The 24,757-nt window shown below is 42.4% G+C and overlaps 1 protein-coding gene across 1 annotated transcript; it reads left to right on the top strand.

The window, feature by feature from the left end:
• On the top strand, positions 1 to 23,699 carry LOC100384406 (uncharacterized). The gene is made up of 23 exons (NM_001362358.1): positions 1 to 528; positions 1,273 to 1,396; positions 1,855 to 1,941; positions 2,045 to 2,215; positions 2,379 to 2,485; positions 3,194 to 3,325; positions 3,456 to 3,634; positions 4,294 to 4,455; positions 4,625 to 4,716; positions 5,014 to 5,165; positions 5,810 to 5,983; positions 8,100 to 8,246; positions 10,223 to 10,408; positions 11,135 to 11,206; positions 12,293 to 12,348; positions 12,440 to 12,656; positions 18,482 to 18,673; positions 18,790 to 19,008; positions 19,247 to 19,597; positions 19,674 to 19,772; positions 19,929 to 20,069; positions 20,158 to 20,316; positions 23,126 to 23,699. Exons 1-23 carry the CDS (start codon positions 319 to 321, stop codon positions 23,549 to 23,551), a joined length of 3,855 nt encoding a protein of 1,284 aa, NP_001349287.1. The 5' UTR covers positions 1 to 318; the 3' UTR covers positions 23,552 to 23,699.
• Positions 23,700 to 24,757: the final 1,058 nt, after the last annotated feature.

The following is a 24,757-nucleotide window of genomic DNA, read 5'->3' as shown; positions in this document are numbered from 1 at the left end:
AAACGAACAGAAACCGATGCCAAAAAGCTTTCCACGGTTCCACCACGACCCCACAGCCGAGGCGGTCCAACGCAACAAGGAGAAGCAACAAACTGAAATGCGAAAGCGGAAAAATTTCTGGCTCCTGTCCTCCGCCCTCTCCCCCTCGAAGCGATAGATAGAATAGGGGCGGGCGCCGGGCGGCTTCCTCCGTCCACAGCCACAGCCATCGCCACCTCCACCACCACCTCCTTCTCCTCCTCCTCCCGCATCTCCTCATTGCAAAACCTCGGTTCATTTTCCTGTCGCGATCTAGGGTTTCCGGTCGCTGCGGCGCCAATGGCGGACTCGCGCCGCACCTGGTCCTGGGACGTGTCGGGGTTCGAGCCGCCGCAGCCGGCGACGACGCAGGCAGCGTCGGCACCGACCGCTATGCCGCGGGCTCCGCCGACGGCCATGATGCCCCGCCCCTCCGCTGGGGCTCCCCGCGCCTCGGCCGGCGCAGTGCCCGTTGCCGACCAGCTGGACCAGCTCGTGGACAGCGTCCAGGTGCTCGTCTCGCCTCTTGAGTTCTGGTTCGGTAACGGTTGATGCCTTTTGTTTTGTCTGGTTGTAGCTCGATTTGTCCTCAGGTGTGCCGCAAGCTGGTATTGTTGGTGCTGGAATGCCGCCATTGATGAAATATTTTGCATAAGTTGAGCGGGAAAATTGGGATGACTTTGTATAGCTCCCTTGACAGGTTTATGAGTTAGCAAAAGTTCATTGACACAGTGACACAGATTGTAAGGATTATTGGTGGCTGTGGTGGTTTGATTGGATACCATTTTGCTCGATCTATTTGGTTGTGGTGGTTCTGTTGCAGATAGATGTTGGGAAAATTGAAATTTGTTGGACGGGAACACCAAAATTAGAATGTGTTAGATTGACACAAATTCAGGTGAAGGGATGTGTTTGCCAGGCCCATGTGCTTTAGTTTCATGTGGTTGGACAGATGATGCTGTTGTAGTGTGGCCTTAATATGTTTTACTTGTTGAATTATTGCAAGTGTCAGAAGTAATATTGCTGATCACTGGGAACGAACGAGTGCAAAGAGTTATAGCCCCGCCTCAGTGCCTGGTCTACCCTTTTATCCATTTTTAGTATCTTTATACCATTTTTTGGCATGATAGTATTGCATCAAATCAGATTTGTTATTGCCCATTATAGTTTATTTATCCACTTCATGCTCCTTGTCTCCCTTTGTTGCCATCAACTCAGTTATTGCCAACTGACATTTTTAAACTCCTTTTGTAGCTTGCTAGAGAGGACTGCTTGGAGCTTAGACAGGAAGCTAGCGACCTCCTTGAGTATTCTAATGCAAAATTGGGCCGTGTCACCCGTTATCTTGGATTTCTTGCCGACAGAACTCGAAAATTAGGTAAGCTCAGCATCTCTTTTTCATGTCTTTCAGTAAATTGAAGCATTTCTTGTTCTGCTACCCTTGGATCATTAAGGGAGCACCCTTGATCATCATTGAACTCAATTTTGTTTTTTCTTCTTCTATGCATTGCTTTGGTTGATCTGATAATGTTAATCATCATAGTGTTTTCTTTCCTAGGATCAGTAACAATGAGCTTGTATGTTTCTTAACATAAGTTATATGCTCTAGTGGTGTTTAGTTGATCAGCACACCATATGGTTGTTGGTGTCTTTGATACCTTGTTCTCTTCTCCCTATTTGTGTACCAATCAATTGTAGAAGTGCCAAGGGTGTTTGCTGGCAAATATCAACTCTTGTGTTCTCAAATCCATGCTCTCATTGAGCTATCATCCTTATGTTTTATATTGTTTAATCTTTTCATTGTCCTCTGAGATTTCTGTCCTTTTTCTGCTATAGATCAAGCTGCCCTTGAGACTGAAGCTAGAATCACCCCTTTGATTCATGAGAAGAAAAGGCTTTTCAATGACCTATTGACCTTGAAAGGTACCCTGCACAATGTTATTGTACTTTCTGGCTTCCAAATATCTTTTAAGTATGAAATATTTTAATTGCCCATAATAATTCAATAAATTTCACCATCTTTCAGGCAATGTCAAAGTGTTTTGTCGTTGTAGACCACTATTTGAAGATGAGGGTCCATCAGTACTAGAGTTTCCGGATGATTTTAGTATCCGTGTAAACACAGGAGATGAATCTTTAACCAATCCTAAGAAGGATTATGAGTTTGATAGGGTATATGGACCCCACATCGGGCAAGGTAAGACTGGTGGAGTGGGTTCTAAACATACTTTCTTGTGAACGTTAGGTGTACAACAATGTAGGATGCGATTTAAAGGAGCTAGATTGCGCATAATCTTGATTGAATACTGTGTTGTCTTATATTGTTCTTACACTTCTTAGCCATCGATTTTTCCTTTCAGGTGAACTTTTCCTTGATGTTCAACCATTTGTGCAATCTGCCCTGGATGGGTACAATATTTCTATATTTGCGTATGGTCAAAGCCGTTCTGGCAAAACACATACACTGGTACATCAAGTCTTTGACACCCTTGCATGTGCCACCGTTTAACTTACAATTTTAGATGAGGTCATGTGCAAGTTGTCTCTTTAACACCATATTAATTTCTTCATATGATAAATACTATCTTGAATACCACTTCATAGCACAGGGCCGCAAAGGGCTGAAACCACAATTGGAGCCCATCTGAGCTTCAATGAAAGAACAAGAATTATGGAATCTGATGCAATCGGACACTTTGCTATCGTAAACAAATACTATTTGTCAAAAGTATATTTTATTGTGTTCAAACAATCATATAGTATATGTTGATTGGCTGTGCTATTCAAGTATTCATAACAATGTAATCCATATTCTCGCAAAAGAAACATACTTTATAAAGTTATATGAATGAAACATGAGTGTCGATAGCTTACACAAAGAAACATAGTAATGTTTGCGACATGACATTCTTATATTGGTTTGGTGGATACATGTAGTATGTCATAGAGCTTTCCTAGGTGATGCTAATATTTTTATTTTTCATGATGCTAACCTTTTAGAATTACTTTGTTTGGTAAAATTTGATTTTTACTCCTTGATTATCACTATCATCTTGAAGCCAGTCAGCATTTACACAAAGTACTTATATTCTTACATGATATCTGAGTTTTTTGCTGGCATGTTTTTTTAACACGTCCGCAACAGTTTGTTTTTTTAATCATGCGCTCTTTCCAGGAAGGATCTAGTCACGATCGTGGTTTATATCTGCGGAGCTTTGAAGAACTGTTTGATCTTTCAAACTCGGATACTACTTCTACAGCACATTTTAACTTTTATTTTACTGCCTGTGAGCTCTACAATGATCAGGTGCCTTTGAGCTCTGTAATCATTTGTCACTGATTTTCTTTATGCTGTTAAGAAAACATGTTGCTCCATGTTACCTTACCCTGTATATGGTATGATGAGGAGGTAAATTTGTGTGTTCTTTCCAACACAGGTTAGGGATTTGCTATCAGAATCTAGTAGCACTGTCCCAAAAGTTCGAATGGGGGTCCAAGAATCCTTTGTGGAGCTTGTTCAAGAGAAGGTTGAAAATCCACTAGAGTTTTCTGCGGCACTAAAGATAGCACTTCAAAACCGATCAGTAAATTCGCCAAAGGCCATGGTTTCTCACCTGTATGCAAAACATCTCCTGTTTTGTTTCTGTAGAATACTATTTTTTTTGGCTGGAACTACAGCGGGCTAGATAGCAGCCTGAACATTTGTATTAGTATGCAAAAGGTGTAGCATGTACAGGTTTCAAGAGTTCATGTGAACGTGATGGGGCAGAGTATACAGCTTGTGTTTAGTTTACATGGTCAAATAACTCAGCTCAATGTCGCAGCAGTACCCTATTACCCTATGCATTGTCTCTTTAGCCCCAAAAGATTAGAGGCTGTGGCATTGTGTAGAGTTTGTCTAGCAGACACCTCTCGGCCATTGTTTCTCGAACACTATCACTGTTTAAAAAGCATCCCTATGTTTTTGAGTAATGGCGTTTAGCTGTTCAACTCTTCGTATAATTGTTTTTAGAATGTTTTTAGAATGTAATGATTCATATAAGTCAGGTGCAGATTACCAGCTCCATCTTTCTTTCTTGAGAATAGATTGCCAGCTCCATTTGTTTGCTGGTTAATTTAAAATGTCACACTTTCTCTTTACTGCTACCTTGTTAGTCATTACACTTTTTTTTGTTCTCAGCATCTGATTATAGGCTATTAATATTTCGTTTTGTAATGTCTGTTTCATCCACCATCATCTTTCTATTTAAATTTGAGTCAGCTTTTCTTTTTCAGGATCATTACCATTCATATACACTACAGAAACTATGTAACAGGGGAGCATCTATACAGTAAGCTTTCTCTAGTGGATTTGCCAGCAAGTGAATGCTTGCTTGAAGAAGATGCCAACAGGGACAATGTAACAGATTTCTTGCATGTCTCAAAGTCACTTTCTGTGTAAGTAGCTTGTTTTGAGATACTATTTCTATCTTTTCTGTTTGTTATAGTCATTGCCTGTTTGATTCCCAGTAAAATGTGCCCTTGTTATGTGGCACACTACGTTCAGTGTTTCCTTCCTTTTTAATGTCCTTATACATAAAGTTGCTCCCATTTATTGTCTGCATAGGTTGGGTGATGCATTTGCCTCTTTAAGCGCAAAGAAGGAGCCTGTTCTATATGGGAATTCAAGAATCACACAAATCTTAGCTGACTCTCTAGGTAAAGCCATTCTGAGGCTAATACTTTGATGTGTTTCTGCTGTAAATATGTTAGAATTTTTTGTTTAATAAATTGGAGGCACACCATCTGACAACGGGAAGGAACAAAATGAATGCTTAGTACTAGAGGTTGTTTAGTTGTTTAGCACTGTTTTAGCTCCTTAGGAAATGCACCTGTGTCATTGAAAACAGTCTTCTTTTGCCTACATGAAGGTATCTGCTCTCTGTGAATCAGAGGCATAACATAAACTTCAGCCTGTGGTAGTGCATGTGTTTTAACATACCTTCATTGGTGCAGGAAGTAGCTCAAAGATCTTGCTGATCGTGCATGTAAGTCCAAGTGCTTCAAATTTGTCAAGAACTTTATCCACACTCAGTTTTTCTGCAAGAGCAAGAAATGCTGAGCTGAGCCTTGGGAATCGTGACACAATAAAGAAATGGAAAGACGTGGTATGATTTGATCTTTTGACTTTTCTCTCATCGTTCCAAGTTTCTTTCTTGTGCATCTATGCACGCTAGATGTAGTTGAATTTCTGTCACATTTTCTTCTAGGGTTCTCATTTTGGTGCACTATAGTAATAGTTATAGTGTTGAGGAGGAAGAAGGTAGGGGAGATGGGTAAAGAGAACCATTGGGAGTTATGCTGGCCATGCAAAACTTTTTATAAGAGATGCCATGCCGAAGAAAATTTCTCACCATGCCTTTTACTTATTTATTTTCTCTTTTCTTGTGAAAGGGTCTCTAGCTGAGTTGTTTAGGTGGTTTGAGTAGCACTCCTTAAGTCACGAGTTAGATTCCTTGTGGGAGCGAATTTCAGGCTGGATTTAAAAAAACCCTCGTCTGTCCCACTCCAAAACACAGTTCTATGATATAATTATTTGTGGCTGTGTTTTGCTAGTTTCAGTATTACATACACATCCATTCTAGCGGGTAGAATTTTTAAAATAGTTTGTACTAATATAAATATATATGTTGTTAAGCAGCTCAATATTTTTGCCCTATTTGTTTGCTGAACCTGGCATCCACATGCAAGTTGGCACCAAGCCAGAATTGTAGTAGAACTACCTGTAACCACTTTTCTGGTTTATTTACAGGCAAATGATTCACGCAAACAATTGCATGACAAAGAAAAGGAGGTTCTAGACCTGCGGCAAGAAGTTATTGGGTTAAAACATTCTCTAAAAGAGGCTAACGACCAGTGCATACTTCTGTTCAATGAAGTTCAAAAAGCCTGGAGAGTTTCATCTTCACTCCAAGCTGATCTCAAGGTTGATATTTAATTATCTGTAGTGTTTGCTTCTGATCTTGCTAAGCCCTGTTTCTTTTAGCTTGGATATTGTCGATCACAGCTTGCAGGTTGTTACAATCTGCAAGCTGAAACAAACAGGTTCTAGACTGTTACAATCTATAGGCCAAATTGTTACAAAAAAAATAGAGGTTAAATTATTAACCAAGACATATAGGTTATTGTTTATTCTGAGCTCCAAGGTTCTTTAAGGGTGTGATTGGTTGCCTAGGCCTGTTTGTTTGGGCTTCCTGAGAGCTTTTGGACCTCCGTTTTTGATCCTTTCAAAAGCCAAAAAGCTCCCGGGAGCTGATTGGCTTTTGGAAAGTCCAAAAGCTAGTAGTCTGAAAGTGGCCAAAAGCTCAAACAAACAGGGCACATTGGGCCTTATGGAGTATAGTCTAAGCCAGCATAAATACAATGCATTGTGCTCGTGGTTTGTTGTCCTTAGATAAATTCATACGATACACTTTGTTTGGTTGCCTGATTCATATGATACTCTTTATTCTTGTGGTGAAATTATATATCGTCTCCTTCTGAACCCCATGGGCATAGCAGCTAGCTGGCTACTCCCTTCGCTTTGCTTTTCCTCCATTAACACCAGCCGCGTCCCTTCTGCCTTCTACTTGAGTCTCTCTTCCACAACAAAAAAGGGGCAGATCCAGTGCTGGCGGCTCCAAAATGAGTAGGATCTGGAAGGAATAACCAAGACAAGCCTTGCCTCTGTATTTTACAGAGAGGCTGCATCAAATCCAGTACCTTTTGCTCAGTGGGAAGGCTTCTTACCACTGCGCCAGACTTATCCTTCAAAGTGCGTCCAAATTCAAATGGACACAGCACAACACAAGCCTCCCATCTATCAAGCAAGCATCGGGTCTGCCACAAGCAAGCAGGAGCTTGGACAAATCTGTCTACACATCCACCAAACTGAAGTCCAGATACACCTAAATGATCTGCAGCTCACTGGTGTTTCTAGTCATGGGAGCTTGAAATGTAGTTCTCTTGCTGCAGTTAGTTGCTGTTGGGCAGTTTGAGGCACATGGATCTCGTGGCCATTGCAAGCAGAACATGTATCTGCATCAGATCCGATAATGTAAGCAGTGGTTGCAGCCTAGATTTTGCGGGTGCCAGCACATGCTCAAAGCTGTTGTCGTGCAGTTCAATTGACCTGCTTCTCCTGGACGTGACAGCAGGAGGCGCAGTGGTCATTTAGTGTGCGGTACATGCTGGTGGTGGCCATGCTCACCCACCTCCACGTGCCTGGGTTGACTATCATCCTGGGCCTCTGATGTGTAGCTCATAGCTGCTGAGGTAGATCTTGAGTGGCGTGCAGTGGATGCGGTATTGACAGCCATGAACTGCAAGATTTGTGCCAGCGCCGTCAACGTTGGGAGCAACATCATCCGCCACGCTCGCCCTCTTCCTCCACTGCATTCCATCACAACCCACCACTGCTTGCCGTCAACAGCCTTGCCTGATCCTCCATGGTGGTGACAGAGTGGTGGCAAGCAACAGGAGGTAAGGGGACACTTTTTGTGCGCTTGGCCGCTGGTGCAAGCTAGCATGGCCGATTTTGCCGTACTCCAAAATGCAGTTGTGGCTACCCCTTTTAAATCTGTAAGCCTGCATAAGACCCAATACGGGCAACCAAACACCAGAATCTTGCATTGGACAACTCTGGATGCCTTAATGCAGACAACCAACCACATCCACGTTAAACTGTTTTTGTTATTTAGGAATGCGAGGCGGATTTTTAAGGGAAATATTTAAACAAGCCATTCTTTTTTGTTGCCTTTCTGTTGGATCCTGTGGATTACTGTAATGTTATTGTCAAGTATATTTAACTAGGTTGCTTGTCTTCCCTGACAAAAAAGGTCTAGTTTGCTTAAGTGAATAGTCACAATTTGTTTCATCTTCCCTCTACAGTCTTACACCTGTTATGATACATCTATTAAGTCTATGTAATATGATGCTTTGGTTCTTGGTTGCATTTTACTTAACTGTACCTGTAGGACTTCGTATAGTATTCCATCCATTTCTTGTGAGTTTTTAAAAGTTAAAAATACGTGACATTTTCGCTGTCTTGTTATTGGTTGCAGTCTGAAAATTTAATGCTTGCCGAGAAGCACAAGACTGAGAAAGAGCAGAATAACCAGCTAAGGGATCAGATTTCTCATCTTTTGAAAGTTGAACAAGAGCAAAACCTAAAGATGCAGGAACGGGATTTAACAATTCAGTCACTACAGGTAAATGTTAACCCATCTCTATATTTTTCCTAACAAGCATTTTCATTGAGTCATGTTTGGCCGCACCTACTTTTTTACTACTGTTTTATTGTCTTTTCTCCTGTCACTTATCTATAAATATTGTACACTTTTGCTATTATTTTTCTTCATGATGATGTCGTGAACATGCACTATTGTCAGTATTATACACGATAATATGAAAGCTAAGCTAACATTACTTTTGTGCTTTATATGTGGGCTGCTCAGTTTATTGTTAATGTATATGTTATGTAATCCACGAGAAAGCTATTAAGTTGCACGCACCAACCAGTCCAACCCAAAAACTTAAGCCGATAGTAAGATGTGAGCAATTCACTTATATTATATTCCAACACTCCCTCTCACGTTGAGCCTTTCATGGGTCTCAGATGTGGAATATGAGCGAGCAACAATTATTTTATTTTAATTGTGTAACCAGGATTCAAATTCGAGACACCTGGCTTTAATGTCATATTAAGTTGCATGCACCAACCAGTGTAACCCAAAAGCTTAAGCTGATAGGAAGAGATGATCAATTCACTTATATTTATATTCCAACAGGCAACAATAGCAACCACTGTTTACAAATTAACCTATTAATGGTGATCACTGTTTAATTACAATTTAGTAAGGTTGGTTCTGTAGTGACAACCGTGAGATGGGATCCCATCATGTCCTGATGAGTGTTTTTGGGATGGAGCCATAAAATATATACCCCCCTTTTCAATAATCTACGCAGTGTACCACATTTAATAATGCTGTGAGAGCCTTTCCGAAAATGTTGGTTTTCACCATGGAAAAATCACCTATTTGTAAGTTAACTTACTGTGCATAGTTGTTAAGGCATCCTTAAAGCGATGCTTAGGCGCTAAGGCGTGCAGCAGCGGCAAGGTGTCCCTCTCGCTTTAGACCAGAGACTAAGGCGTCTGCCTTGGCCAGTAACGCGTCACCATGGCGCCTAGAAGCTTGCTAAGGCATTGCTTTGAAGACGCCTTGAAGGTCCGCAGGGATGGATTAAAGGGCTGCTGCAACCTGAACTGAGCACGAAGCGAGCGGGATCTGTAGCGTTGCCATTGGTCTCCGGCGGATCTGCAGCTGCGGCGGCGTTGGTCTCTGGCGGGATAGAGGGAGGAGGGAAGAGGAGAGGGGAGGGAGGAGGGAAGAGGAGAGGGGGAGGGCGCACACCCATAGCAGATTTGGTTACGGCGGTTGAGTGCTGGTGCGGTGGTGACTTGAGTGTTTGCGGCGGCTGCGGGAAGAGTATGCTGGCAACTAGGGAGGGAAGGGGAACCTAATTTTGATGGGCTATGTGAACTGTTTGCTACTATAATACTATAATCTATATCTATTTGAGACCATATTCCTATATATATATTCTATTTTTATTGTCTATTTTTATATATTACTAAGGTCTCGCCTCACCTTACGCCTTATCGCTTAAAAGTTAAAAAGGGGTCGGTCGCCTTACCTCGCCTTGCCGCCTTAACAACTATGTTATTGTGTCCAATCACACATTTGAGCTCTGCTAAGGTTATGTTTTGCTCAAGTGATCTTACATACATTTACTAGTTGGGCAATAAACCATTGAAACTTGAACATCATATCTTTATAATAGTTCTTTTTTCATTGGAGACACCGAGACAGTAACTAGTGAGACTATTGTCATTGTTAGCCCCTTCCCATCATGTTTACTTATCATGAACGGTTAGTTAAGTTGAGTTTTTCATAGGGAAATATCATTATGATCTAGCCATAGAGATTGCACCCTTAATGCTGCACACTTATGGTCTTCAGAATTGGTTTCGTCTGGTGTTTGCTCCCTATTTTATATTCTTTGTGAATCTGCTTGAGTGGTTGTGGTTCTGCTAATTGTTGTACTATGTCTAAAGCATATATCTTTTACCACGCCATGATATTCCCTTATGCTTTCCATTTATCTTCTTTTATATAATTTGCAGACTAAACTCAAGTCCATTGAGTCTCAGCTTAATGAAGCCCTCAATGCTAGCGATGCTAGATCAACTATTGGGTCTGAATCTGCTTCAGTAATTTCTTCCCCAAAGATAACAGAATCAACTGCTGACTCATCTTCAGTGACGAAAAGGCTTGAGGAGGAATTGGCAAAAAGGGATGCCCTTATTGAGGTAGATACGCAGTGGATCCTTTCATCGCTAACGCTAATTATCACCAGTTCCCCATGAAATGCATGTACTATAATAAGTTAGCTGAAAGTTTAAACAATGGGCATTCTGATTCCAGTGAATTTAAACCCATAGAGTGACCTAAAGTTGTTCATCTTCAGTTGTTTGAAATGATAGTTGCATGATAGAATTGGCAGATGGGATGGGTTCACTGATTGGAGCAATTTGCATTGAACTTATGAGCACATACTTACCATTACCAGGAAACATCACAAGTTCAGTAGTAGAACAAGGTTTCAATGTTGTGGATGATTGGATGTTCTTTTTCATGGTACCATCCTAAATAAAACATACTCCTGATATCTAAATTGAGCAAGTGTGACCTGTTAATTTCTGACTGTTCCATGTTTAACTTTTGTTTTGCTATCTTCAACTACAAGTTTAGAAATCTCCTCACACTGCAGTTTTAGTCTAAAACCTTTTGAATGGGTGTCTGATTAGAAGTTGAATTTTTGCTATCTATGCTGCCACTATTCTTGCCATCCTTGTGTGCTCCACCATGACTGTTGATGCATGATCTGTCTTTTCTGTAAGTTAACACAATTCAAGTTTTCTGTTGACTTCATGTTGAAACTTTGTTTTCTTACAGTTTGATCTAAATATCTTTTGCTCATTTGTTTGATATCATTTTTTCAAACCTTTCCTTTTTTTGTTACAAAATAAATACAGAAATTACATGAAGAGAATGAGAAGCTTTTTGACAGACTTACAGAGAAGTCAGGATTAGGAAGTGCTCCACAGGTTGCTCTCAAGTATTCTTTATGCTTTTTTGTCGTGCTCTGTGTTATGAACTAGTTCATTTTCAATTATTTTGTTGTTTTGTGGGATTGCCTTCCTGCATGTGGAAAGGGCCAAAGATTCATGTCACATTTTGCTGTGTCTACAATGTTTGTAGGATAGCTTGTGGCAATTCTCTGTTAATTATAGGAAACAACAAAATCTCAACTAAAATCTACAGTTGAGACTTTACAAAGAAGTGATTCGATCCATATCATTCATTTCTTATGGTGTCAAGTATCTACGCAAATTGAGTTTATGAGGAATACAAATATGTGTTCTGTCATTTTCTTTGTTCGTTTAACCTGATGGATTTAGTAAACATCTTGCATATATTAAAAATGCTCCTAGTGTGTCTATTGCTGCTTGTTCATTTTTGACAGAATATTTTTTCTGAAACTTTATTGAGCAAAGCCTATCTGCCTCCCTCCGTTCCAAAATGTAGGTCATTTTAGTTTTGTCCTAAGTTAAACTTATCTTTGACCAGTTCTATAGAAAAATATATTGATATGTACTCCCTCTGTTCCAAAATATAAGACGTTTTGACTCTTATAGATACATTGCTTTTGCTATGTATCTAGACATACTGTATATCTAAGTGTATAGCAAAAATTATGTAGCTTGAAAAGCCAAAACATCGAAACGTCTTATAATTTGGATTGGTGGGAGTACAATACAATTAAATACACGATCATGACATTTCTTACTAGTTTAGTTGTGGATCCCATTTAACTAATTTGCTATTGTAGATATTGGTGCATTTTTCTATAAAATTAGTCAAAGTTCGAGAAGTTTGACTTAGGACAAAGCTAAAACAACATACATCTTGGAACGGAGAGATATATATATCATTGGCTTGAGAGCTTTAGTTACTGCTTTCTTTTTCTCCGGCTCCCAAATTTCGTCTTGTATGTCAAAGTAGACAATACATTTTGATTGGTAAAATTTCTTCTTACCATACGTAATTATGTGAACTGTTAGTAAATTACTAAATTTGTCCCTAAAAATTCCCACGAGGTTTTCATGGGTAACTCCTAACTGCTTTCGTAGGCTTCAAGCCCTTCAGCAAACAAGCCAGCTAATGGTCAAGGAAGGGAGATAGGCAGGTAAAATTGACTCCACCTACAATAAGTCAATAATGCTCGGTGTAAAGAAACGCTGAGAAATGGAGTCCAAATTTAACACACTTATCTGCAGGAGTGACAGCAGCAAAAGTCGATCACCAGATGTGTTTGCATCACCAGTGTCTCAGGATAAAACTGGAAACAGTGGAGCTATTGTAAAATCAAGCAATGAGCTAGCAAAAACTACACCTGCTGGGGAGTACCTTACGTCTGCACTAATGGATTTTGATCCTGACCAGTTTGAGGGATTTGCAGCAATAGCTGATGGTGCTAATAAGCTTTTGATGCTGGTAATTAGTACCATCCCAACATATAATATTATTACTGGATTTACTATACCTTTTGTTGTGGCAACTAAGCTAGTTTTGCTTCTTCCCTTATATTGTCCTCGCCTGCCCTTGTACGGTTCATGCACACAGAATGATCAGTGGGTTCAAACCCCGCTTCAAGTTTCCCAGGATCAGAGTGTCCACCGATTTCAAACCCTGCTTCAGTGTTCTTAAGGCGTCGCCTAGGCGTCCAGGCGCCCGGGCAAAACTGGTCGCCTTGCTCGCCATTGTTACTAACCTTGGGATTGATAATAGATGATTAGTCCCTAAGGACTGTAGGTTATATATATAGCCAGTAGGCCTGGGCCTAATGGGCCTTAACACCCCTCCTCAAACTCAAGGTGGAAATGGAGGATCTGAAGCTTTGAGTTTGATCAAGTGAAACTGATGTTGTGCTCTTGTTTGTGCTTTGGTGAAGAAATCTGCCAATTGATATTCTGAGGGCACATATTGAAGATCAATAGTCTTCTGCTGACAATGTGATCGAGTAAAGGATGCATCAACACCTATGTGTTTAGTAAGTTCATGCTTCACTGGATCATGAGCAATCTGTATAGCGCTCAAGTTATCACATAACAGAGGTGTAGAAGTGTCACAAGAGACACCAAGATCAGCCAAGAGCCAGCGCAACCAAATAATTTCAGCAGTGGTAGTAGCAAGTGCCCGAAGTTCGGCTTCAGCACTAGAACGAGATATGGCCGCTTGCTTCTTGGATTTCCATGCAATGGGAGATGACCCAAGGAAAATACAGTAACCCGTAGTAGAACAACGGTCAACAGGATCACTTGCCCAAGTGGCATCTGAATACGCATGAAGCTGAAGTGGGCTATCTGAAGCATAGAGTAAACATCTGGATCTTGTCCCACGTAAATATCGAAGCACACGAAGCAAATGACCATAATGAACTGAAGTAGGTGTTGATACAAATTGGCTCAACATATGAACAGCATGAGCAATATCAGGTCTGGTGATGGTGAGATAAACAAGACTACCCACAATATGACGATACCGAGTTGGATCTGCTAGTGGGGTCCCATCCTTCGGACGAAGTTTTAAATGAATATCCATCGGTGTTGCAACAGTGCGTGTATCAGTAAGTCCAGAGCGATCAAGAAGATCTTGTATATATTTCGACTGAGACAGATAAAAGCCTTTTTGAGTCTGCTGAACTTCAATGCCCAAGAAATAGCTAAGCGGTCCCAAATCAGACATCTGAAATTCCTTACTAAGATGTTGCTTGACATGAGAAATATGTTCTGAGTTGTCACCTGTAATCAGCATATCATCCACATATAATAGAAGTAAGGTACGACCTTGTGGAGATACATGAACAAACAATGCAGGATCATGTTCACTAGAAGAAAAACCAGCAGCTGTGATGACAGAGATGAATCGCTCAAACCAAGCACGAGGAGCTTGTTTCAGCCCATACAATGCGCGACGAAGACGACAAACATGCCCTGAGGGAGTATCAACCCCTGGAGGAGGATGCATATAAACTTCTTCTTGTAGATCGCCATTAAGAAAAGCATTCTTGACATCCATCTGGGATATAGTCCAAGAAGATGAGGCTGCAACTGCAATCAAGGTTCGAACAGTAGTCATATGCGCAACAGGTGCAAAAGTTTCATCATAATCAAGTCCTTGAGTCTGTTGAAAACCACGGGCCACAAGACGAGCTTTATACCTCTCAATGGAACCATCTGATTTTGTCTTAACTTTGAAGACCCATTTACATGTGATAGGAACAGCATGCGAGGGTAAAGGAACAATATCCCAAGTACCAGTGCGTTCAAGAGCAGCCAATTCATCAATCATAGCTAGCTGCCACTCAAGAATCCCAGAAGCTTCCTGATATGTAGTGGGTTCAACAATTGCCACACCAGCCCGTGGAAAACCATAGCGATCTGGAGGTTCAATGGTACCACGGTCACGAAGACGGTATCCCTGATCAAAAACATCATTACACTCATTATTGTTAGTACAAGAATCAGGTACAGGATCAGTATCAGGACCAGCCGTAGGAATAGAGCGGGAACGACGAATGTAGGTTTGGATGATAGGTGGTTTGGAAGAGTAAGAGGTGGATGACGTGGAGGTGGAAGGTGGTGTTATGGGAATGAGAACATCAGTTGTGGATGTAGAAGATGATGGTTCAGATGCAGGAATGGAAGGAAGACACATGAAAGAAGTGGATTCTGTGGGATAATATGTTGAGTGAGTAGACTGGTTGTGAAAGAAGGGGCGATTTTCATTGAAACTTACATCTCTAGAAATTCGAATACGACGAGTGGATGGATCATAACAACGATAACCTTTGTGTTCAGGACTGTATCCAAGGAATACGCACTCTACAGATTGAGCAGTCAATTTAGTCCGCTCACGTGGTGGTAACAAGACATAACATATACATCCAAACACACGAAGATGATCATATCGTGGAGAAGTCCCAAAAAGAACTTCACCCGGTGATTTACCAGAAAGTTTAGATGAAGGTTGTCTATTAATGAGATACACGGCAGTGGAAACGGCTTCACTCCAAAAGTGTGAAGGTACAAAAGAAGATATCAAAAGAGTACGAGCACTCTCAATAATATGACGGTGTTTGCGTTCAGCAACACCATTTTGGGCATGAGCACCAGGACAAGAAAGTTGAGCTAGAGTACCCTCTATGGTCAATATCTGGCGAAAATTATCAGATAGGAATTCACCACCAGAATCTGAACGAAAATTTTTAATAGTAGCAGAAAACTGGGTGTGAACCATGCGAGTAAAGGACTTGTAAATAGAAGGCAATTCCGAGCGGCGTTTCATGAAGTAAATCCAAGTATAACGAGAATGATCATAAAATGACATAATATTTATGACCACCTTTAGAAACAAACGGAGCTGGACCCCAAACATCAGAGTGAATTAGATCAAAAGGTTTAGCAGAATGGGAATTACTAGTAAAATATGGAAGTTGTATTTGTTTTCCAAGATGACAACCTTTACAATGAAAACTAGACTCAACATGAGTAGAGCCTAAACATCCTGACTTTATTAGGGTAGACAGACGAGATCCACATAAGTGACCCAGACGATGATGCCACTGGGCGAATGACGTCGTGGGTCCCGAAGCGGCGAGCACATGAGGTGTAGTGGTAGGAGATGAAGGAAGACGCAAAGTGTCCAAGATGTAGAGGCGAGGTGAAGATTTACGGCGACGGCCAGTCCCAATCACATCCCCTGTTTTGCGATCCTGTACAAAACAAGATGAGTCATCAAATCCAACAAAACAATTATGATCGGTAATTTGACCAACTGATAGAAGATCCATGGATAACTGAGGTACAAAAAATATATTTGGAACAGTAAAAGTTGGATCAGAAAGAGAACCCTTGTGGGTGACATGACATAATGTACCATCAGCAGTCTGAACAGAAGTGCCCTCGGTGACAGGTGTAGTAGACGCCAGCCGTGACTGATCAGATGTCACATGAAAAGAAGCTCCAGAATCAAGAACCCAGGATGATGACAAAGCACCAGCAGATGAAGTAGCAGCAACCGCAACTGAGCCTCTAGGAGATGGTCCTGTACCACGACCACGAGTAGCACGACGAACACGAAAATCAGCCAACTTCTCTGGAAACTTGGCAAAGCAGTTCTCAGACCGATGAGTGGTCTTTTTGCAGTGTTCACAAGGCTGAAATGAGTTGTTTTTAGACCTCTGGGCAGCAGCCAACACACTGTGAGAACTCAGACCAGTAAGAGATGACATAGACTTTAGACGAGTCTCTTCAGCAAGCAATTCGGACAATGCCTGAGCCATGGTAAGAGTATCCGAACTGTGAAGCAGCCTTGCACGAAGGGAATCAAATTCAGGTCGAACTCCCATAACAAATCTGTAGGTAAAGAACTTCTCAATGAACTTGTGGGCTGGACAAGGCACAGTGGTACAAGCAGGCACCATGGAGGTCAATGCACTCATAAGACGATCAAAGGCTGAATAGTATTCATCAATGGACATATCATGTTGCTCAATGACATGAGTCTGTTGCATAAGGGTATGTAAAAGAGCACCGCTGTCCTGAACAAACCGATCCTTCAGATGTGACCAGATAGCCTTAGCAGTGGTGAATTTAGACAGACTCATAATCATAGTTGGTTTAGTGCTATTGACCATAGCAGCCATTACCTTGCCATCATTGATCTGCCAAGTCTTGATTGCAGCAGCATTGCTTCTATCGGCTGCTAGGACTGGTGAATCTTCAGTCAAATGAAATAGTAAACCATGACCTCTTAATGCAGTCTGAACACAAAAAGCCCATTCTGGGTAATTCTGGCCATCAAGCACAATGTTGACAACAATAGCGTTGGCCGACATATTGCAGATTAATAAATCACTGAAGAATAAGAGATCTGAAACAACTGGCTGGAAGGTACCAAAATCCCGATCTTGAGCAGCGGATGAACAGTGATGACAGACACCAAGCGCAGCAGCGCAGCAGCACCGCAGGCCGCGACTGCGCGCAGAGGACGAACGAGGAGGCCGCGACTGCGCCGGGTGGACGAAGACAGCAGCAGCAGAGGGCCGCGATTGCGACTGCAGCAGCCGCGCGGGCGCGCAGAAGGCGCGACAACAGCAGTGCCGGGCGGCCGCAACTGCAGCAGAGGGCGCGCGGATGAAGCGACGGCAGCAGGGGCAGGATCCTCGACGGCGGCTGGGGCAGGGGACGACCGCGACAGCGGCTGGGGACGGCCAGCAGCAGCAGAGGGCCGCGATTGCAACAGCAGCAGCCGCGCAGGCGCGACAGCAGCAGTGTCGGGCGGACGACCGCAACTGCGCAGAGGGCGCGCGGATGAAGCGACGGCAGCAGGGGCAGGATCCTCGACGGCGGCTGGGGCAGGGGACAGCCGCGTGGGAGAAGCCCAATCCGCGGCGACTGGGGTAGGATCCTCGACGGCGGGCGGCGGATCCGCGACGGCGGACGGCCGCGACGGCGTCTAAGGCAGGATCCTCGACGGCGGGCAGCGGATCCGCGACGGCGGCGGCTAGATGAGGAAGAGAACAGCCGCGACGGCGGCTGGGTGGGGAGTGGGAGGACAGCCGCGACGGCGGGAAGAGGAAGAGCCGCGACGGCGGCTGGGTGGGAGGACAGCCGCGACGGCGGCTGGGCGGGAAACAGCCGCGAAGGCGGCAAAAAAGATTAGGGTTTCGTAACCTGCTCTATACCATGTTACTAACCTTGGGATTGATAATAGATGATTAGTCCCTAAGGACTGTAGGTTATATATATAGCCAGTAGGCCTGGGCCTAATGGGCCTTAACAGCCATACCCGCCTAGGCGCCGCCTAGGCGCTAAGGCGGTTTTCTGGTCCACCTGCTCGCCTAGGCGCCTTAAGAACACTGCCCTGCTTCCAGTTTCCCAGACATGACCTGCTCTAAAATCTGCCTGAGGACAAGCTCTACATTAGGGTTAGCTCCAATGCTCCATTGAGCACAATATTGTTGCAGTGCTTCCACACGGTCCAGTTTCCCAGGATCATAGCATTCATTCTCTTGATCCCTTCTACCTTGGGTATTTGATTTTCTAGGTTGAATTGTCATCTTTCTCCTTACAATACACACATATGTAATTGCTATATCAGTGGGGTCTGTGTGTGTTTTGCAACTCTTCTATTAATGCAATGATACACAACTTTGCTGCGTGTTTGAAAAAAAATTGTATGGAGCTTGTACATGTTATTTTTAAAATTTTAATGGTTTCCATGCACAAGCAATAGTGGAAATGTTTTGCGTGCAGGTCTTGGCTGCAGTTATCAAAGCTGGTGCAGCTAGGGAGCATGAGATACTTGCCGAGATCCGTGATGCTGTGTTTTCATTCATTCGAAAGATGGAACCGAAAAAAGTTATGGATACTATGTTAGTTTCAAGAGTCAAGATATTATACATCAGATCTTTGCTTGCTAAATCACCTGAACTACAGTCCATCAAGGTATCATGTTTTCTCTGTTTGGTTTATATTTATTTAAATTAAGGAAAAATATATGCAGTTATCTTATCATTTGGCATTAAGACTAACAGTATACTCTATGACCTTGCTTCGTAAAGGTCTCTCCAGTTGAGCGTTTCTTGGAGAAATCAAATACTGGTCGAAGTAGAAGTTCTAGTAGGGGAAGTAGTCCTGGCAGATCTCCTGTTCACCACCATGGTCATGGTTCCCGAACTGCGCTTGTTGATGAACATGTGCATGGTTTCAAGGTGAACATTAAACAGGAAAAGAAATCAAAATTCTCCTCAATTGTTCTGAAGCTTCGTGGTATCGAGGAGGTAAATTTTTATTCTTTTTAAGTACATAAATGTTCCAAAGTGATCCTGTGCTTAATTGTTTCCAGGTAACCATGTAGTATATGGATTCTAGGTAGTTGTAGTGAAGTTAATGTGTTGAGTTTGGACATGGTATGCTATGCTCTATGCTGATCTATTGATAACATCATCTGATACGAATGACCTGGCATTTATTTTCTTTCTGAACCATTCTGGCGCTAATTTTGCAATAATTGGGCAGGAGACATGGAGACAGCATGTTACTGGAGGGAAGCTCCGGGAAATTACTGAGGAAGCTAAGGCCTTTTCAATTGGAAACAAGGCTTTAGCTGCTCTCTTTGTTCACACGCCAGCTGGTGAATTACAGCGCCAAATTCGTGCATGGCTTGCTGAAAACTTTGAGTTTCTATCTGTAACTGGTGCGGATGCTGCTGGAGGAGCCGCAGGACAGCTTGAACTGCTGTCAACCGCTATTATGGATGGCTGGATGGCTGGTCTTGGTACAGCGCAGCCCCCTACCACTGATGCTTTAGGCCAGCTTTTATCAGAATACACAAAGCGTGTTTACACATCTCAACTACAACACTTGAAGGTTTCATTTCCCAGACTCATCATCCGCTTAACTAAATGTATTAGAGCTCTTTGCCTTATTCTTCACAATTTTGCAGGACATAGCTGGCACATTGGCAACGGAGGAGGCTGATGATCCTGCACATGTCAGTAAACTCCGCTCTGCTCTGGAGTCTGTGGATCACAAAAGGAGAAAGGTGCTTACCTGAATCACTGCATGATTCTGACCATTTTTCATTGTGTTTTGGTGAATCAAATGATTCTTACTCACGTCAAGTTTCTGTAGTTTGTATGCTTTCTTTTCTTGTAATATCTGTACTTGAGTGATCCCAATCGTGCCATACTATTATCAGATCATGCAACAAATGCGAACTGACACTGCCTTGTTAACAAAAGAAGAAGGTGGCTCACCAATTCGCAATCCTCTTACTGCTGCGGAGGATGCACGATTAGCATCTCTCATATCTCTAGATAACATCTTGAAGCAAGTCAAGGTCTGATGCTTTGCCAACGCAGATATAGTTATCTAGCTATTATAATAAGTTTACTAACTTGAGGTGCGTGTTCATTCTTTGACATCAGGAAGTAATTAGACAAAGCTCTACAGGACCTATGAGAAAATCAAAGAGGAAAGCTTTGCTAGAGTTATTGGATGACCTCTTGACACAGATGCCCTCTCTTCTTGATATAGATCATCCATGTGCTCAGAAGCAGATCATGGAGGCACGGAAAGTTGTCGAGGTATGCGGATAGTACCTTGGAATCATTGCTCTGGATTAATAAGAAATACCAGTGTTTAGGCAGAGTAGCTGCCACCCAGTTTTATTAAGAAAGCACCCACCGTAGTATTAAGATGACATGATGGAGTGCTTATTCCCTCATGAGTTTGTTTTTCCTAATCTTTGCCATTCTCATCTCATCTGTATGTAGAGCTAACATTCCTATCTTTCTTCGACTTTTCATTTAACTCATTATTATTCTATTCTGCCTAACTTCACACATACAATGTTCATCGCAATGGCAGTGGGACCAGTTCTAGGTGTTTGCTGTTCAGGCGGTCACTATAGCACATAACAGTACCGTGGATTATATTGGTTTGTTAGAAAAGAGATAGGTTTGTTTCGGTAACGATATTTGCTTAGGGGTAAGCTGTTTTTATAAAAGAGAACCTTGGCAACCTTGTTCAGTTCAGATTGTAAGACAATGAATTGGGAAAAGACGATTGATTAATGAGAGCAAAGGCTCGAGTACATATAGGCAAGGATGTTCACGAGAAAAGGAAACAATCCTATCAGCGAAGATCCTTGCCTATTATAACCAACTCACCAAACCAGGGGGGGGGGGGGGGGGGCGCACAAGGCAACATGCCTGTGCAGCCGCACCATCCTAATATAGCGCACACTAAGATAGATCATGCAATCAGAACCCTAAAAAGTAGCCAGAGCCTTCAAGAGGGATGGAGAGCGACCAGTTCTTTCTGTTATCCCAACCAAATCCACTTCAACAATAACTATCCTTTTTTAACTGTAACATAAACTAGCATTTGACATTACCTATGTATTCTGCATTTCTGCTACACATCTTATGCAGAAAATTTGGCAGTCATGCTGATAGGATTAGAGCTCCTATCAGAGAGACTGCAGATTGTAGGGATGAGGCGTTGCGGGCTGACATAGGGGAGCCGTGGACGGGCGCGCGGCGGACTGGTGCAGGGGTGCTGGGGCTGCGCTGTTCTTCGACGGACACTGGACAACGGCTTTAGGAGAGGAAAACACGCCTGCTTCCTTTGGAGGAAGTAGGCTAATAGTGTTCTGCTTAATTCATATAGAGTGGTGCTTACAAGTATTTATACTCCCTTCTAGTCCTTATCTAAAGAGATCACATCTGAGATCCCCTTTTTTTCTATCTAACAAACCTTATCTCCTTAATCTTCTAATCCTTATCTAACTAATCTGCATGCCTATTGTTGGCCGCCGCCTCTGCTGTTGTCGGGCGCCTGTACTGGTGGCCGGTCATAACATCTCTCCCCGCCTGCGCAAACAACTCGTCCTTGAGCTGGAAGTCGGGGTAGAGGCCCCGAAAGTTGTCGAGCGCCTCCCATGTAGCTTCCTCCGGAGATAGGCCTTGCCACTGTATGAGGACGTGCCAGACACCGCGACGCAATTGCGCTCGCAAAGCTTTGGCCGACGTTGGTAGTAGGTGTCCATCATGTACTTGTGGTAGCGGCACTGGGTCAGCATGCGGTTCCCCCTTGTGATGCTTCAGCAGTCCTACATGGAAGACGTCGTGGAGGCGGGCGCCTGCTGGCAACTGTAGGCGATAGGCGACCTGGCTAATGAGTTCTGGAATGCGTAAAGGCCCGGCGTAGCATGGGCCAAGCTTCCCCTTCGTGTGGGCAGACATGAGCTGCTCTGGTCGGTGCAGCAGGCGCAACCAGACCCAATCTCCCTCTTGTAGCTCCAAGTCCCGGTGTGTGGCGTCGTAGTACTTCTTGGAGGCTGTTGGCGGATTTCAGCCAGCATCTCACTACGGTTGCGCAGGAGTGCGTCCCCTGTCTCCGTGCGTGCCGTCCTCGACTTGTAGGGCAGCATAGGGGGGGGGGGCGCCCGTAGACCACCTCAAATGGAGTGGCGCGTAGAGCCATATGGAAGGAAGTATTATAGCAATACTCCTCCCACGGCAGCCAATCGACCAATGCTCGCGGTCGATCTCCTGTCACAACGTAGATACATGGCAATCACCTTATTAACCACTTCGGATGTTTGCACAAAGTGTTTGGTTTGCACCTGATACGTTCCTTTTCTAGATACATAACTTTTATTATATATCTAGAAATGCCTACATCTACGTGCTTAGCAAAAACAATGTATCTAAAAAAACCAAAACAACTTATAATTAGATAGCCGTGTCCAGTTTGAAATTACATTAAAGTTTGAGAAATTATTTTTTGTGAGATAGGATCTCGCAGCAAGTACCCTATTCATTAATGTTTGTCACAGCATGCAATAGTTTTTTTTTGTTACAATTACGAAACTGTGACTCTAGTCTGTTAAAGTAGAATACATGAGATGTCACAAAGGATTGCGTCATTTCCGTGTCATGTGAGCTTCTGAGATCCAAGGAACATCATTACACAAGAAACAGTCGCACACATCATACCGAGTACAGTTATAAGTGTCTAAAGATTTCTAGTGAGTATTAGTTTAAACAACACCTCTTTATCTCCCACTAGTTCGATGCCCGTGCATTGCTACGGTTTATATATATACCACATGGGTAGGCTTTGTTTTAATAAAACAAATATGTGTTCTGTTAGTTAGATGGGTATAAATGTAGAGCTAACAATCAAGGTTCGAACTGGATGATATTGTGGAACCGTGGAAACTGGTGTTTTATATAGTAAAGATTATGAATGTTGTATGTGTACAAGGCTATAAATATTTATTCTGAGGCTACAAGCATTTATGCTGCGAAGTATACATACTATCTTTTCTTAAACAAGGTGCAAGCCAAACTTATTTTGACACAATGCTGCCATGAATTGGTGCAGTCACTGCAAGAAGACCCTGATGATCCTGCCCCACAGTCTAATGCATTGGGAGAGGGCGAGGTTTCACAGTGGAATGTACTGCAGTTCAACACGGGAACGACTGCGCCTTTCATCATAAAGTGCGGAGCAAATTCCAGTGGTGAACTGGTGATTAAGGCTGATCTGCGAGTCCAGGAGCCTAAAGGTGGCGAGGTGATCCGTGTTGTTCCAAGACCAACAGTTCTTGCGGACTTGAGTTTTGAGGAAATAAAAGGTGTGTTTGAGCAATTGCCAGAGGCAGTTAGCTTGCTTGCCTTGGCACGAACAGCAGATGGTACAAGGGCCAGGTATTCAAGATTGTACAGAACCTTAGCCAGCAAAGTGACGGCCTTGAAAGAGACTGTTGCAGAGATGGAGAGAGGTGGTGTTTTCAAAGATGTACGATAAATGCTGTGTTATTGTAGAGTTATTTATGATATTGATGTTGTATATGGATGCCATTTGTCGGCATCCCTTGTAACTGTATTTGTTTTTACTATGTGGAAACCTATGTTGTAACACTATTCTTTGGCAAGAGATGAGCCTTGCCTGCCCCAACCCGTAATACTATGGTTGTGCAAGGCATTAATGTAAATTGTAGCTGCAGCTGATAAATGTCTGCAGTGCTGCAAGTCTGAACTTTCCAGGTTATGGAACTATTCAATGTTTATTTGTATTAAGCTTTTAAGATGTTAAAATTGTGCTAGTTTTGCTACCTTTTCTTTACAACCTTTACAGGTTAAAACGCTCATACCTTATCAGTAATATGGGTATGCTGGTGAACAATACGAAATAACATATAAAATGCTAGGGTGCTCGCGTGCAATGGTCTACTCAGAAAGTGTTTTATTGATTACTCAGAATTAGAATTAGTCATTTTTCATGTAGCATCCTTTCGCAGATCAGGTGCTGTACCCGCTATGCTAATTGGGCTCATTCATGAGTTATTTTTTTTGAACAGGTAGGTAAAGTGGTATATCATTTCAAGAAAAGGATGAAACGAAGCAAAGGGAAGAAATCCTCACATACTCGACACACAATTCACGAGTTATTGTGATGCACTACATATAAAGGTTGTAATGGATCATGATTCAAATATTCTTTTATGATTTGTTTTTGTTGGATACCTTAATTAATTTTAGTTTAAAAATAAATAGAAATATAGTATGGTCCTAACATGATCTGATATTTAAATTGTATATAGTATAAAATTTGGATTTCATTACCATCTTTAATTGCTCATATAACCAACTAATTAAGGCCCAGTTTGGATCACCTATTTTCTTAGAAACTGGTTTTAAAAATCTGAAAGGTCTCAAAAAGATCATTTTTTCTATTTAGTTTCACCTTACAATCTAAGCATTCTCATTTATCCTCTCTTCTTGTAAGGGCAAATTCAATGACTAGAACTAGTCTCGTGGTTCATCAAACTATCAGAATCTTGGCTGAGGTAGTGAGGTTGCACTTAACCAAGATGATGATCTGCACTAGTGGAGGTTTGACGCTTTTGTACAGTTCTCCACTAGGTCTGCCTACATGCCTTTTTTGTCGGTTGTATATTCTTTGAGTCCTAGAAGTGGCTTTGGAAATGTTAGGCCCTAGGGAAATGCAGAT

The sequence above is a fragment of the Zea mays genome, chromosome 9 (assembly GCF_902167145.1).
Source record: "Zea mays cultivar B73 chromosome 9, Zm-B73-REFERENCE-NAM-5.0, whole genome shotgun sequence".
Classification (NCBI taxonomy): domain Eukaryota; kingdom Viridiplantae; phylum Streptophyta; class Magnoliopsida; order Poales; family Poaceae; genus Zea; species Zea mays.
Note: the sequence above shows the minus strand (reverse complement) of the source record. Positions and strands in the feature narration are given on the sequence as shown.

Coding starts and splice junctions, on each gene's coding strand:
- LOC100384406 (NM_001362358.1), top strand. CDS start 319: ATGGCGGACTCGCGCCGCACCTGGTCCTGGGACGTGTCGGGGTTCGAG. Junction 2,216..2,378: donor TGGACCCCACATCGGGCAAG/GTAAGACTGGTG, acceptor TTTTCCTTTCAG/GTGAACTTTTCCTTGATGTT. Junction 20,317..23,125: donor AGGCACGGAAAGTTGTCGAG/GTATGCGGATAG, acceptor GAATTGGTGCAG/TCACTGCAAGAAGACCCTGA.